Source organism: Capricornis sumatraensis, chromosome 6 (genome assembly GCF_032405125.1).
Source record: "Capricornis sumatraensis isolate serow.1 chromosome 6, serow.2, whole genome shotgun sequence".
NCBI lineage: Eukaryota > Metazoa > Chordata > Mammalia > Artiodactyla > Bovidae > Capricornis > Capricornis sumatraensis.
In genome coordinates this window covers 67,665,176-67,680,690 of record NC_091074.1, presented here as the reverse complement: position 1 = coordinate 67,680,690, position 15,515 = coordinate 67,665,176, and the positions used below count along the sequence as shown (strand labels likewise).

General features: G+C 41.7%; 2 protein-coding genes across 3 annotated transcripts in view; both read right to left on the bottom strand.

Moving 5' to 3' along the window:
• Nucleotides 1-13,609, bottom strand: part of LOC138080731 (phospholipid-transporting ATPase FetA-like) — a 117,371-nt gene extending 103,762 nt beyond the window's left edge. Inside the window, exon 1 of the mRNA XM_068973599.1 lies at nt 13,483-13,609. Within this exon, the coding sequence (XP_068829700.1) occupies nt 13,483-13,609 (127 nt within the window). The remainder of the gene's footprint in view (nt 1-13,482) is intronic.
• A 522-nt stretch (nt 13,610-14,131) lies between these two features.
• The window catches only part of UNC13B (unc-13 homolog B), a 215,393-nt gene continuing 214,009 nt past the window's right edge, over nt 14,132-15,515 (bottom strand). For both annotated transcript variants that reach the window (XM_068973725.1, XM_068973727.1), the window contains one exon: nt 14,132-15,429. In XM_068973725.1, the coding sequence (XP_068829826.1) occupies nt 15,144-15,429 (286 nt within the window). In that variant the 3' untranslated portion in view covers nt 14,132-15,143. The remainder of the gene's footprint in view (nt 15,430-15,515) is intronic.

Sequence of the window (15,515 nt, the reverse complement as noted above, 5' to 3'; positions counted from 1 at the left end):
TAACTCCTTATTAATCTATAATCCTGAGGTATGGGAATTGTATTTTCTTTCCCTTTGAATACCTTCCAAAAAGCCTAGGGACTGGGGCTCTACACACAGTGAGAATTAGATTACCCCATCTTTATGCAGAAATACGGAAAAGCTGACAGCACCCCACTCCAGTACTCTGACCTGGAAAATCCCGTGGCTGGAGGAGCCTGGTAGGCTGCAGTCCATGGGGTCGTGAAGAGTCGGACATGACTGAGCGACTTCCCTTTCACTTTTCACTTTCATGCTTTGGAGAAGGAAATGGCAACCCACTCCAATGTTCTTGCCTGGAGAATCCCAAGGATGTGGGAGCCTGGTGGGCTGCTGTCTATGGGGTCACACGGAGTCGGACATGACTGAAGTGACTTAGCAGCAGCAGCATGCAGAAATAAAGGGCCATGAAATATTTCAAGTTATTTTCATTTCTTTTAGAAAGGTGTTTTCCCCACAAATAATACATTAGTACATTCTTATTTTAAAAACTCATAAGACAGAGGTACACAAAGTAAAATATTAAAGTCCCTTTTCATAATATCCACCACTACATCCCACTTCCCTTTCTAGAATCACTGTTAATAGTTTGCTATTCCTCTTTCCATAACTTTTACTTCGCATTTATGCATATTTATACAAATAAGGTACATAGTTTCAGGATTTTTTTTCCATCTACAAACATGCCTATATTTTGTCATTTATTCAGGCCATCTTTTTGTCTATCAATAAAGTCTTACAGTTAAGTTTTCTGCATTTCTTTTTATGTTTATTCTTAGACAGTTTAAGATTTTATTCCTAATGTGAATGGAATCTTTCTATTATATTTTCTAATTGATAATGCTATTGAGTAAGAAAACTTTTGATTTTTGTATAGTGATTATATACCTGCTGCTGCTGCTAAGTCGCTTCAGTCGTGTCCAACTCTGTGCGATCCCATAGATGGCAGCCCACCAGGCTCCCCCGTCCCTGGGGTTCTCCAGCAAGAACACTGGAGTGGGTTGCCATTTCTTTCTCCAATGCATGAAAGTGAAAAGTGAAAGTGAAGTCGTTCAGTTGTGTCTGACTCTTTGCGACCCCATGGACTGCAGCCTACCAGGCTCCTCTGTCCATAGGATTTTCCAGGCAAGAGTACTGGAGTGGGGTGCCATCGCCTTCTCTGGATTATATACCTAGAGGAGCTATCAACTTTATCCCCAGCTTAGGTGGTTTTGGTATCTGAATCTGCCCTGTGTCGGTAACAACTCCCTCCTCATACAATGGTGCCTTCAAAGCTTCTTAAAAATGTACCACAGTCTCAGGATGTCTTTCTAGGTTTTTGTATGCAAAACCTACTCCAACACATTCATTAGGATGGCTACTATTTTTTAAAAAAGAAAAAAAATACTATTGGCAAAGATGTGGAGAAATTAGAATGCAATTAGAAATTAGATCCTTGTGCACTGTTGGTGGAAATTTAAAATGGTGCAACTGATATGGAGAACAATATGGTGGTTCTTAAAAGAATTAAAAACAGAATTAGCATACAATGTAGCAATTCTACTTTGGGGTATATACCCAAAAGAACTGAAAGCAGGGACTTAAAGAGAATTGTATACTCATGCTTTTGGCAGTATTATTCACAATAGCTAAGGAGCAGAAGCAACTCAAATATCCACTGACAAATAGCTAAACAACATGTGACATGTTAAACAACACACACACACATATGTATATAACAAAATATTATTCAGCCTTAAAAAGGAAGGAAATTATGACATGCTACCTCATAAAGGAACCTTAGGAACATTATGTTAAGTGAATAAGCCAGTCGTAGAAAGATAAATACTGTATGACCATACTTCTATGAGGCACCTAGAGTAGTCCCATTCATAGAGACAGAAAGAAGAGTGGTGGCTGCCATCCCAGGGGCTGGCAGTTGGGAGAAAGGGGAGTTATTGTTCAATGGGTACAGAGTTTCAGATTTAAAGATGAAAAGATGGACTTCCCTGGTGGTCCTATGATTAGGAGTCCTTGAAATGCAGAGGATGTGCATTTTTTTTTAATTTAATTCAGTCCTATTTCTAAAACCCTCAATTTGGGCCAATGGTCCCTTCTAAGAAAGATCTGACAGACAAAGCACAAATTTCTAGAATATAGACTCTTTAATTCAGGTATAACTCTAAACTTAGTGATGTTCAATATATATTAAAAGCTTCAGATACAATATTTATGCAGAATTACTTGAAGGATATACACCTTGTCCACTTCTTAGTATGAGTTAGTTTTCTTTTTTTAATGCCAAGGCTTGACAGATGAACTTTGTGAACCTTCTAAAATTGTCTATACCTGTGCATTTCTTCTGGGGAGAGGTCCTAAGCTTTTAAAACTTTCTTAATATGCTTTTTTTTTTTTTTAAAGAGCTAAGACTCTTTATGGACTGTAAAATTTGTTCTTCCTTGGATTGAGACAGACAATCAAAGCTTTACCTCAACCTCATTGTTCTGCCCCAAACTCAGACTGGCTTTTATGGAACAATGCTTTGGCACTATGCCAACAGCCTATATTAAAGGACATTAAGCGAAAACAGCTTCAGGCCTAAAAATGTGTTTAGGTAAATACTACAGGCTCTCATAAGGACAGAGAAAGACAAAGATGGGCATAGATCTTAACCAGATAGTATGTCTATAAAGGCACAAATATGCTGATGCCATCATTAGACAAAAATAGATTATGAACAGGCCAAGAAGAGTGAAATTTCCTACTGAAGAAAATTAGAGTCAAATCAAATACATAAGCTTAAAAAGAATTCAAACTACATAAGGTTTCATGTGAAATATTAAACAACTCTCCCTTCTCAATCTCAGGATAATTCTCTTTTATACAACCCTCATATTCCTCTATTTAGCTAAAATCCATCCACCCATCCTTCAAAGCTCAGCTTTTAAAATTATAACAACAAGTGTAGTTCAAATGATTTTGTTTTACCAAGCCCAAAATAACTTCCTCTCTTCCTCAAACACACACACACTCTTTGGAAATCCCATAGCTCTTTTATTGTTTTTCAAATTCTTTTAAAGCATGTATGTCTACAAAGAACTACAAGAGAAGATTTTCCTTCTGTTAGAAAGAATCCTTGGTTGGAATTATGTCAAGAGTTTAGTTCCAAAACTTGGTAGAAAATCTAAGCTTTCTCCAAAATAGCCATATCAGAAAATGATATTAATATGACAAATTATCACACTAAAAATGCAAAGTACATGGTCCGGTTTTGAAGAAATTAGTTATTAAGTTAGGCCTCTATAAAAAGAGAAACAAGTTCAACAAAACCCTTCAGTCATCTTACCTTAAACTGACATGGAAAAAGGACTAATGACAGGAGGAGTATTCAAATCATGATTCATTTTATAGAATGTTAATAATCCAAATTAATTCAATTAGCCCAGTGAAAGTTCCTATTGGTCCATTTCTATTTCCCCTTGCAAGTTCATATATGAAAAACACTTTCTCATCTTTAGCTTCTGCTAAAGACACTTCCACCATGGTTATCACAGCAGATCTTTGGTGTTCTCTCTTAAATGCCTTCAAAATTAAAGCACTTACCTGTCTGCCTCAAGTCTATAGGTAGACTATCCCTCTCATTGCCCTCTAAAAAGAATACTGAAACACTCCTCTCAAATGTGAGTTAATATCATCAGTGGTTAAAACCAAAAACTTTCTATAATAATTTCAACTCTATAATTTTGTTCCTCCCACCTTTGCAGCCAAAAATAGTCTCAAGCCAGGTCAGAGCGAAGTCAAGTCTGAGTCTTGCATCAAGAAGTTTCTTGGAAGTATAAAATTGTAAGAAGCTTCTTGGTGGGCTTCAGTTCAATTCTATGAGTGCTCTGAGAGCACAAGCTGCCAATTTCCTGGCTTTCTAAGTAGAACGTGGTACAGTGCAGTACTAAGTAAATACTATTGTTGATTACTGAACTTTGGGTATCTCAGCAGATATGAGCTAAGCACTTACCTGAATTAAAAGGTTTTATATATTTAATCTCAGAGAAACACCACGTAAGAATAAAACAAAAAACTCCTTGTCAGTTAGCCCAGGCCCTGCTGATAGAATAATACCTACAATTTGACAAACTTTACTGTGTGCTGGATACTTTCCTACATGCTTTAGGTAGATCATCTTGTTTAATTTTTACTAAAATCTAGGCCTAAGAAGTGGGTATTATTCTTTTTAAAAGAGGAAAAATCTGAGGTTTAAGGTTAAGACGTGCTCAGGGACATACAATCAGAGAGTGGCAGAGTCACAGTGATAGAGATTTGAATCCTGCTTGCCTGACCCCTGGTGACCATGATTCTGTATCATCCTTCCTATACACACGGCCCCAAATGAAGAGGTGATTGTCCAACAGAATGATGCTCAGCAGTGTTTTTTCTATAAAACTTAATAAGTGATTTTAAAAAAGAGGTGATTGTCAAGTAGGGATCTGTGGCGGTTACTGAGAATTCTGGTCACATGCCTAGTTCAGAAGTATAAATCAGAGCCTTAAATGCCCAGATGCTCCTCTTTGATAGATCTGGCACTGAGTTCAGGATGAAATCCAGTGTTCTACTATGACCCCACATTTCATCATTCATTACTGCTTTACATTTGACCCAAAATCTCTTAAGACAATCTTTCCCAAAAGTATCATTCATGGATCAGTTGTTTCAAAGACAATTGAAAAATCTTTGTAGAAAATACAGATATCTGGCCCTCACCCCGGATGTATTGGATCGGGGGAGGTATGACAACAAGATACCCTAGAGGTGCTTTTGCCTACTGAATTTTAGACTACTCATCGCCTCGGAGCAAAAGAGCCAGGGTAATGAAAAGGAAGTAAATGGAAAGCTAACCTTCAAGTCAGGCTGGTGTTAAGAAAAAGGACAGAGATCTTGTGAGTAGACCTAGAGCCAAAATCTACTTTGGGAACTGGAAAAGATCTTGGAAATTGTCTATTTCAATGGTTTTCTATCAGTGTTCCATGTAGCCTTAGGAGTTATAAAATGGGATATCAGAAAAAGGAACCAGTAGTCAGAGTTTAAAGTCCTAAAAAAGTGACTGCAGAAGCCCTACTGATAGATGTTTTGTAACCTGTATTCCTGTATAAAATTTAATCTGAGTAAATAGCTCTGCTGATTTAAAATAAAGGGGAGTTAAGAAAAAAAAATCTCAAGACCCAGCATACATCCTAGATCAACTAAATCAAGTCTATGCAAGTTGTATTTTTCAGTATCAGGGGATTCCTATATATATCCAAAGCTGGGAACCACTGCAGTAATCTGATCTGTGCTCTGTCATTCAAGATAAAAGGAGACTAAGATCCAAAGAATTGAAAGGTGATCAAGATTCAAACCAGTATCTCTCGACTGCTAGCTCACCATTCTATATTATTCTCTCTCCTCAATCAGAATGAACCAACTGTTCCTCTAAGGTAGAGAGCACACAAATCAAATTATTATGTAAGTTCACATTTTCAGATCTCTCTGTATTTTTTTAAAGAGTACTTCATATACATTTTCTCTTTAGATTTTTACACAGGGGAAGTAGGCAGGGCAAAACTTATGTTTTAGAGATGGGGAAATCAAAGGTCAATTAAGTTAACTTTCAGTGGCTTAAAGGTAGGGCCAGAATTTAAATCTTTATATTCTAACTTCTAGATTAAGTAAATTAAATTTGGCAAGTGATTACTGAGTGCCTAGTACATGTTAGCTAGTGAAGTGACTCTTTGTGACCCCATGGACTGTAGCCTACCAGGCTCCTCTGTCCATGGGATTTTCCAGGCAATAGTACTGGAGTGGATTGCAATTTCCTTCTCCAAGACATGGTCAAAAATGCAAAAAAATATCATCCATGCCCTCAATTAGTATACAGTATTCTTAGCAAGACAGAGACAACTAAAATACTGCACTGCCTGACTTAACCCTTGGATTGGCAGAAATTGAAAACTTTCCTTGACTGGCCTTGATGACAAAGTCCATTTCTCTTTAGAATCAGTCTGTGGCTTTTAATTTGTTCCTGACTATGGCTATTTATTCCAGGGGACACAAGGATTTGAATATAGCTACTGCATCTCTAGACATGGCCATGCAGCTTAATATTCCTTGACAGGGGTAGAGAAAAAAGAATGGTGCAATTTCAGTGAGATTCATTTCATATTCTCCAAAGCCAAGAATATGACTCAGCAGAAGACTGGGAGATTCCAAGACAAAGGACTAGGTAGAAAATAAAGGGTATTCACAAAAATATTTTCCTTTCCACAGCAGTTAGGTAACTGAACAGTCTACAATTTATAGATAGACACAGTTATCTATAAATAAACAATCTTTACAGTTGTTGAAGATAACTCCTGCATACTAAAGGGGGAAATAGCATGTAGGTACTAATATTTGTATCTATGATTCGGGATGACAGAGGTCACAGATGGACAAGAACTCAAAGAAAACTTTTTCATGAGGAATTCATCAGCCATTGCAAAATGTTGCCATGAAGATTTTGTTACATATAAGATAATGAGAAAACCAGGAACTCATGTTTTATTACTGGACTGAAAGAGGTGGCCAGGAATAGTCCACCACAGTTTTTCTCAAACTTTAATATGCATCAGAATCACCTGGTGGCTGTGTCCCCCTTTCCCCCCCTCTTCTAGCCCTTGACCAGAAATTCTAATTCAGCAGGTCTATGGTAGTGCCCAAGAATTTCTCTCTCTTACAAATACAGGTGATGCTGATGCTGTTCAGATCTAATATTTTGAGAACTGCTTGTGTATCAGAAGGTCTACACTATCCCGGGCTTCCCTGATAGCTCAGCTGGTAAAGAATCCACCTGCAATGCAAGAGACCCTGATTTGACTTCTGGGTCTGGAAGATCTGCTGGAGAAGGGATAGGCTACCCATCCCAGTACTCCTGGTGGCTCAGCTATGCATCCTAGGCTTCCCTGGTGGCTCAGCTGGTAAAAATCTGCCTGCAATGTGGGAGACCTGGGTTTGATCCCTGGGTTGGGAAGATCCCCTGGAGAAGGGAATGTCTATCCACTCCAGTATTCTGACCTGGAGAAGTCCATGGGGTTGCAGTTGCAAAGAGTCGGACACAGCTGAGCGACTTTCATTTTCACACTTTCTACATTATACTGGATACACACACACTTGTAAATTATGGCAAGTTAGTTAACTCCCTATTGTTGACTTTATAAATGATACTCTCTTTACCCATCTAACACCCAAAAAAGATTACTCAGAGAGAAGTTATGGCTAGTCACCTAACGAGACAATCTGTTCTAGAGCAGAAATACACCTCATGCGAAGAGATGACTCATTCGAAAAGACACTGATGCTGGGAGGGGCTGGGGGCAGGAGAAGAGGACGATAGAGGATGAGATGGCTGGATGGCATCACTGACTCGATGGACATGAGTCTGAGTGAACCCCGGGAGCTGGTGATGGACAGGGAGGCCTGGCGTGCTGCGATTCATGGGGTCACAGAGTCGGACACAACTGAGCAACTGAACCGAACTGATATGCATATGTCACTCAAGACAATAGGCCCCAGGTTGAGAACCCCTTACTTGTATGCTAATGATTCAAAAATATGTATCTTCAGCCTGAATTTTTATCTTGAGTTTCAGTAGCACATATTCAAATATCTATTTAACATCTGTATTTGGATGTCATACAATTGCCTCAAAATCTACATGTACTGAGGAGTGACTGTTTGATAGGGATGGCATTCCTTCTTGGCAGATGAAGAAGTTCTGGGACTTCCTTGGGGATGGAGTGGATAAGAATCTGCCTGCCAACACAGGTTCAATCACTGGTTCAGGAAGATTCCACACGGCATGGAGCAACTAAGCCCCTGTGACATAACAACTGAGTCTGCACTTACTGAGCTCACAAGCTGCAACTACTGAGCCCAAGTGCCACAACTACTGAGTTTGTGTGCCACAACCAGTAAAGCCCGTGTGCCTAGAGCCCATGCTCTGCAACAAGAGAAGCCGTGGGAATGGGAAGCCCGAGCACCACAACGAAGAGTAGCCCCTGCTCACTGCAATTAGAGAAAGCCCACACAAAGCAACCAGTACAGCCAAAAATAAATTAATTATATTGAAAAGTTCTGGAACCAGACAGTAATGATGGTTGTGAAACAGTGTGAATATACTTTAGTTCAGTTCAGTCGCTCAGTTGTGTCCGACTCTTTGAGTCCCCATGAATTGCAGCACGCCAGGCCTCCCTGTCCATCACCAACTCCGGAGTTCACTCAAACTCACGTCCTTCAAGTCGGTGATGCCATCCAGCCATCTCATCCTCTGTCATCCCCTTCTCTTCCTGCCCCCAATCCCTCCCAGCACCAGAGTCTTTTCCAATGAGTCAGCTCTTCACATGAGGTGGCCAAAGTACTGGAGTTTCAGCTTTAGCATCATTCCTTCCAAAGGACACCCAGGACTGATCTCCTTTAGAATGGACTAGTTGGATCTCCTTGCAGTCCAAGGGACTCTCAAGAGTCTTCTCCAACACCACAGTTCAAAAGCATCAATTCTTCGGTGCTCAGCTTTCTTCACAGTCCAACTCTCACATCCATACATGACTACTGGAAAAACCATAGCCTTGACTAGACGGACCTTTGTTGGCAAAGTAATGTCTCTGCTTTTGAATATGCTATCTAGGCTGGTCATAACTTTCCTTCCAAGGAGTAAGCGTCTTTTAATTTCATGGCTGCAATCACCATCTGCAGTGATTTTGGAGCCCCCAAAAATAAAGTCTGACACTGTTTCCACTGTTTCCCCATCTAATTCCCATGAAGTGATGGGACCAGATGCCATGATCTTAGTTTTCTGAATGTACTTAAGTGTCATGTAATTGTACACTTTCAAATGGTATACTTAACATAACATGCATTTTACAATGCAAAATCTACATTTACAAAACTGATATTATCACCTCTATTCTCAACCTCCCACACACCCCAAATTTGTGCTTTCTCTTATATTTCCTGTCTTTGGACATTTATTACGAGTCTTATTATTTACCTAGTAGCCCATGCCAGATATCCGAGTCATCTCTGACAATGCTCTTTCATTCTCCCACTTAATCAATCATGAAGCTCTGTACTTTCTCCCTCATTAATAAAACGTTAACTTGGAATAGTCCTCTATCTCTGTCCCCAAAGCTTCTACTTAAGTTCAGGCCACCATTATTAGCCTCATAGTCTCCAGCAGTTTTGCACCTTCCCACCTTCCATCTAAACCCCACTTCAACGGACTCTTCTTCATCTTGCCAGAGTGACATATCATTTTGCTTAAAAACCCACCATTGCCTTTAGGATAAATTCTTCATGATCTGGCCTCTGTTTACTTCTCTGTTTTATCTCTAACCATTGTCCTACACAAAGCCAAAATGCAGTGATATAAGCTTCCTGCAATTTCTAGCTCATCACCAGCTCCTTTTTTTTTTAAACCCAAGTGCACATATCACTCCAAACCCCTAGCACTTCATTTCCCTCTGTTTAGACTTGGCTAAGTTCTACAGGAAAGATTGAATTTACATCATCATGCTCAGGAAGCCTTTCAGATGCCCCAAAGATGATGTCCTTATTATGAGCTTCTATGTTTACTCATATCTTAATATTATATTTAAGTTAAAGTCATCTGTCTCCTTTAAAGACCACATTATCCTTGAGGGTAGGGACTACATATCAATGCATCTCCAGTGCCTAAAACAGTTCATAGCATGTAGTATGTTCTAAATAAATATTTTTAAATGAACAAGTGATGCCCTAGTGAATAATAGGAATCCTGATATCAGAAGTTACACAACTTCCCAATGACTTCCTACCTTACTCTGATTAAAAGCCAAAGTCATTACAATGGGCTACAGCGTTCTGACTTCATCTCCTGGTATTCTCCCCTTCATTCACTCAGTTCCAGCAACCCTCTGAAGCCTTGACTGGAAAAGCATTTCAGCCAAGGAGCCATTGAGGCACATGCATTAAGGAAGAAACTAAACACTGAGCCTCCAGCATGTGCTAGGCACTTTCATGTGTCATATCACAGGACCCTCACAATCGCTCTAGGACAAAGGAAATACTACCGCCATTTCCATGGACTGAGTGAAATATTGGACAATGACAGCTAAACAGACTAAGCCTAAGAGTAGATTTTGAATTTAAACAGAGGGATAACTTCCTTGGAAAGAGTCCATAGTGGTGACTTTTCCTCCCCTAGATATCTTGTATGCTGGTTATTCTGTTTGCTGGGCCTCCTTCCAGCCAACTCCCTCTGCCCTGCTCTGGGAAGCTGACCTCAATGAACTACATTATCCAAACTACCTTGCCCCTGGCTTCTGTCTGGGTTTTGTCAATTGCAGGTACCAGCTGGAGACCAGAGGCCAAGAAGAGAAAGGTTAGGGGATTATTTCTCTACTTTCCTGCTGCCTAGTCTAAGTCCTTATAACAGCTGCTTAACACTTATGGCTATAGCTTCCTGTCAGACAGTCTCCCAAATTGTAGGTCTCACTGGGCCCTAGCAACAACACTCCCCTTTCTTACCCTTGAGGCCTAGGAGTGCTACTGATTCCCACTGTTGGGTTTCATCATTTCTTTTTAGTTTTTGTTAACAATGATCATACGTCTGTAAATCATACTTTGGTTAAACTCTTCTTCAATTAAATTCTTTTGAAACCACCAATTATTTTCCTACAAGGACTCTTGACTGATACACTAGAAAAACAATAAATGCCATGTTCTTCTCCTTTGTTCTTCCACTCATTAAATTTCTAGTGTCTTCAATCAAGTCTCCTTCCTCTCCTCTTATCTGAAGCTTCCCATCTTTCCATGTCTACATGGTGTCCCAAGAAGTCTAAGCATTCGATTACCCACAGAGCAACACTGCTCTTACTATTCTGCTGAATCTCAAGTGACACTGGCACTCTGTTGTTCTTGCAGTTCTAAGACTGGTTGGCTCTGTTAGTCTGACCATCCTGGCAGGACAATAAACTCATTGCAGGGAAACTGAGCAATTTTAATCTCCAAACAAACAAATTTTAGCTCAAGAGAACCTTAGACTTTACTTTGTTTGAAGTGAAAGTCACTCAGTCCTGTCTGACTCTTTGCAACTCCATGGACTATAGCCTGCCAGGCTCCTCTGTCCATGGAATTCTCCAGGCAAGAATACTGGAGTGCGTGGTCATTCCCTTCTCCAAGGATCTTCCTGACCCAGGGATTGAACCCAGGTCTTCTGCACTGCAGGCAGACTCTTTACTGTCTGAGTCACTAGGGAAGCCATGTTATCACTCAGTCATGTCCAACTCTGTGTGACCCCATGGACTATATAGCCCACCAGGCTCCTCTATCCATGGAATTCTCCAGGCAAGAATACTGGAGTGAGTTGCCAATCCCTTCTCCAGGGGATCTTCCCAAACCACTGATCAAACCTGGGTCTCCCACATTGCAGGCAGATTCTTTACCAACTGAGGCACCAGGGAAGACTTTACCTTGTCTAACCACCTTACTTTACAGATAGGAAGGTTCAGGCTCACATAGGGAAAGACTCTCACAGCTATACAGCTGCAGACCTAGGTTCATCATCTAAACTCTGCCTACTATTCCACCAGGCTGTGATACTGCACTGGGTACCTAATAGGCACACAATATGATTACTCACTCCTAAATTCATATGGGCTTTGCTTTGTTCAATACTAGGCTCCAGGCCTAGATGAGTAGCTGGTACATATGATACACACAGCACATATTTATTGATTTTGAATCCAGGACACAGAAAGACAAATTCCTTGGAAGTTATCAGAGCTCAGAGGATCATCTGTAATAATGATAATAATCCCTTATACAAAGAAAATGTATAGTTTTCAAAGTGCTTTCCAATTTTAAAAAGCCCATTTGATCCCTCTGAGGTAAACACAGCAGGATGCATAGTCTGTTTAGCAGATGCAAGCAACAGCCTCTGAAAGGTTCAAAGTCAAGGTCCCCTGACTAGTATGTTGCAGAGTGGAGGCTCCTGTTCAAGTTTTCTGACTCCCACTTCCCTCCACTACTCCATGTTGCTTCTTTAGCTTAGCCATGCTGCTTCAACAAAGGGGGGCGGAGTTCATTCACGGAGCTAGCCCAAATAGTCACAATGACTAGATGAATTACACACTTATGCTGATAGAAATGATTTTGCTTTTTTAAAAAATCCACTTAAAGGTACTTCTATTCCACTTCTGATTAGATACAGTCTGCAGAATACCTCCAACTCTTGATACTACAAGGCTTGTTATTTTCCACAGAGAGGACAGTTACCATCTGTGTGGTCTGGAGTGAAGGAGACAGCACTTTTGAGACATCACTTTCAGTACAGACCAAAGTCAGGCCCTTTCAAAACCAGGTGTTCAGAGAAACAGCATCTTGTTTCTCAGCCTGACTCCACCAGAGAGGAGCTGTCACATGATTTCTTCAAGATTAAATGCACCAAGAAGCCATCTGCAGTTTTTCTGACTGAATTCTCTTATGAAGAACTCTTTAATACAGATTTCACCCTGGGTTTTAACTACTAGTATGATCTCTGATACTAATCAGGGTATCACAGAAACCAAAGATAACCTAAACATATATGCAGCCTCTTCGGATTTTAGTTTCCATTAAGAGCTCAGAGTAGAGTACGGGTACAGAAAATTACCCAAAGTCTTACATCAGGGATTATAAACTCAAATGCCTCCCAGGCACCAGGTAAATAATGTAAAATCCAGTATGACAAAATAAGGAATAATGGAGTCTACTCAGTGCTTTTAGGCAGGGGGCGAGCATTACTTGTGGCATGCAGGATCTTAGTTCCTGGGCCCATTCCCCCTACATTGGAAGCAAAGCCTTAACCACTGGCTCACCAGAGAAGTCCCTGGAGTCTATATAAACTGTAGAAAACTAATTTGCTAGTTGCTTCTCAGCTCCAACCACCTGTCACTTTTTGGGTACATGAATTAACAGTTTTTTCCCCAAAGCAGGAAATAGGCATTTTTTAAATGTTAAATGTTTTTTAAAAGTTAGTTACTAATTCAAATATGGAAGTCTTTTGTAGGCTATCAGCCAGAGTTTGTACTTTTCCTTACGGGGTAGGTTTCCTGCTCCATATGAGAGAGGAATGATAGCAAACGTCCCACTTTCAAGTCAGATATGGTATAGGATTCACGGCTTCCTTCTCAGAGACTCTGTGGACAGTGCGGGAAAAGTGGACAGAAAATTCCTTTAGTAGGAATGTACCTTGACTGGGAGATATCTGCTTTATTAACTAGACAAACAGATACCCTCTGGAAGGAATTTGTGGGGTAAGATCCCCTCTGTTAGGTATCTGGGCAGGTAAATCTCTGAAGCATCTAGGAAACCCATATTCCAGTATGGGGATGTGGAGGATTGGGAGAACAGTTTACAAGAAAGCATAAAGACAGAGAGCTACTGGGAAATACAGAGTACGATATGAGGGGTACTGTTTCTTCAGTCTTGGGAGGGAGAAGGTGATAACCTCTGCTCGGGCGCCACCTTCGGGTGCCTCTTTCTCACCATCGCTCCGCAGCCGTCGGCTCCGGGGAACGACCGCCATCTTAACGCACCTTTCTGCGCAGGTCCCCGGAGCCCAGAGAGAGCCCCGCCTCCCACCACACCCCTCCTCCTCAATTCCGCCGCCCACCACGCCCCCTTTCTCAGAAATCTGCCCTTTCCCCTAGCTGTGTTAGGCTCCTCCGCTTGTGACTGCAGAGAGGAGGAAAGAGCCGCTGGTCTAAATCTATCATTATATTAGAAAGTCATTTCTACAGCTTTCCACACTTTACTGGAATTACCAGATCCCAAAGGCTGCTACAAGATAATTTATTACAGACTAGTCAATAATTTCTTGTGACAATGGCACATACAATTTAAAACAGCAAAGATGCTTCGTTTCTTGTTTCATGTAATGGCTAATGCAGAGTCCTCAAGAAGTCCAAGAGGCTGCTATGAGGATACTGAAGGATCCTGTCACATCTGTGGGCAAGGGCCTGGGAAGTCCACAACTCCCCGGGAGTGTTGAGCCCCCCTCCCCCTCTGCTCCCCATCCCTCCACCCCCAATCTAGCCTGTACAGAGGGATCACAGTCTAAGTTCCTTCTGTAGAGTTGAATGGTTTATGAGGGGGACAGCAGCTGACCTAAATGAAAGGGAGTGAGGACAAAGGCTGGATTGTGTCTGCAAGGGGAAGGACCACCAGAAGGCAGTGGCCATAGCTGAATAGGTCTCCTTCTAGACTGATTTCCACAATTTTTGGCTTTGTTCAGGGCTTATCTATGAAGAAGCCCTCTCTCCTGGATTCTTCAGCTAGCTCTCAGATATGTATACTTAAGAGCCTCTCATGTCCTGAAGCATCACTCCCCTTCCTAAAGGAGTGAGGTAGGGAGACTCCTGGGCAGGTGGCCCCTGGTGCTTGGGTTCCAAAGAAATTCTGCTCAGGCCTCTGAAGCACCATGTGAACCTGGTTCTACTCATGAGAGCTAATCTGGGGGAAGGGATTAGCATAGCTCATTGCTGAAAGGTATCTTGTTCGGTCTCAATGCCCGGTACTCACTTGAGCTACTCTACACTGCTGGGCTCTGCTCAAGGGATGGTCTGCATTCTATTCTGTGTGTTCCTGCCCTGGCCATACTCCAGTTCAGACTACAGGGCTCAGCAATTACCTGTAGACTCAACGGATTACTTACCTAATTAGGCAAAAGCTCCAGGCCCTCTAAACGTGTTCCTCTAATGATTGGTACATATGGATCTAACTGGATTAGGTGTGGTATGGAGAGGGGGAGAAAAGGGGTGTGGGAGTGGAAGGATCTCTACCAAGAATGGCTGACACTCTCAGAAATGTCTTTCCCTCCCTGAAAAAATCTCCCTGTGTGGTAAGCCCCACAGCCCAGCTCCTAGCACCACAGACCTGCTGGTCAGGGATTCAGACCCCTTCTGTGAAAAGCCACACTCACACCACCAGATTTTCCCTTACACTTTCCTAACTGAATGAATCAGCCTCTTGACTAAGGATCTAAGATGACTATGTAGTAACTCCCATTATCCCTGGCTTGTGGAACTGGTGCCCTCTGGTTGGCACAGGAGCCTGGGTGCTCAGCTCCCCTCCTCCATGGAACGAGACTCCGATTTGAGCTTCACAAACTCCCGGGCCACTTCATCATTGCTCCTCTGAGACAGAATCCGGAGAATGGTCACGCCTGTCTCATCCATGTGGATCTTCCGGCCCAAGGGGCACCAGCAAGCACAGCTGCCCTTGGCTGCCACATCCCTCAGAGGCATCACAGCCAGCCCCAGCACACGGTCCTCCCGGGCAAAGCAGTAATCCTTCACACATATCTGCAACTCATAGGCTTCTGGCCCCTCTTCATTTCCCAGGAGGCTGTGAGGACAGGGTAGATGGAAGATAGGAGACCAGAGATGAGGGCGTCCTCAAAAGAATTCACCCCAGACACCATCCAGCCCATC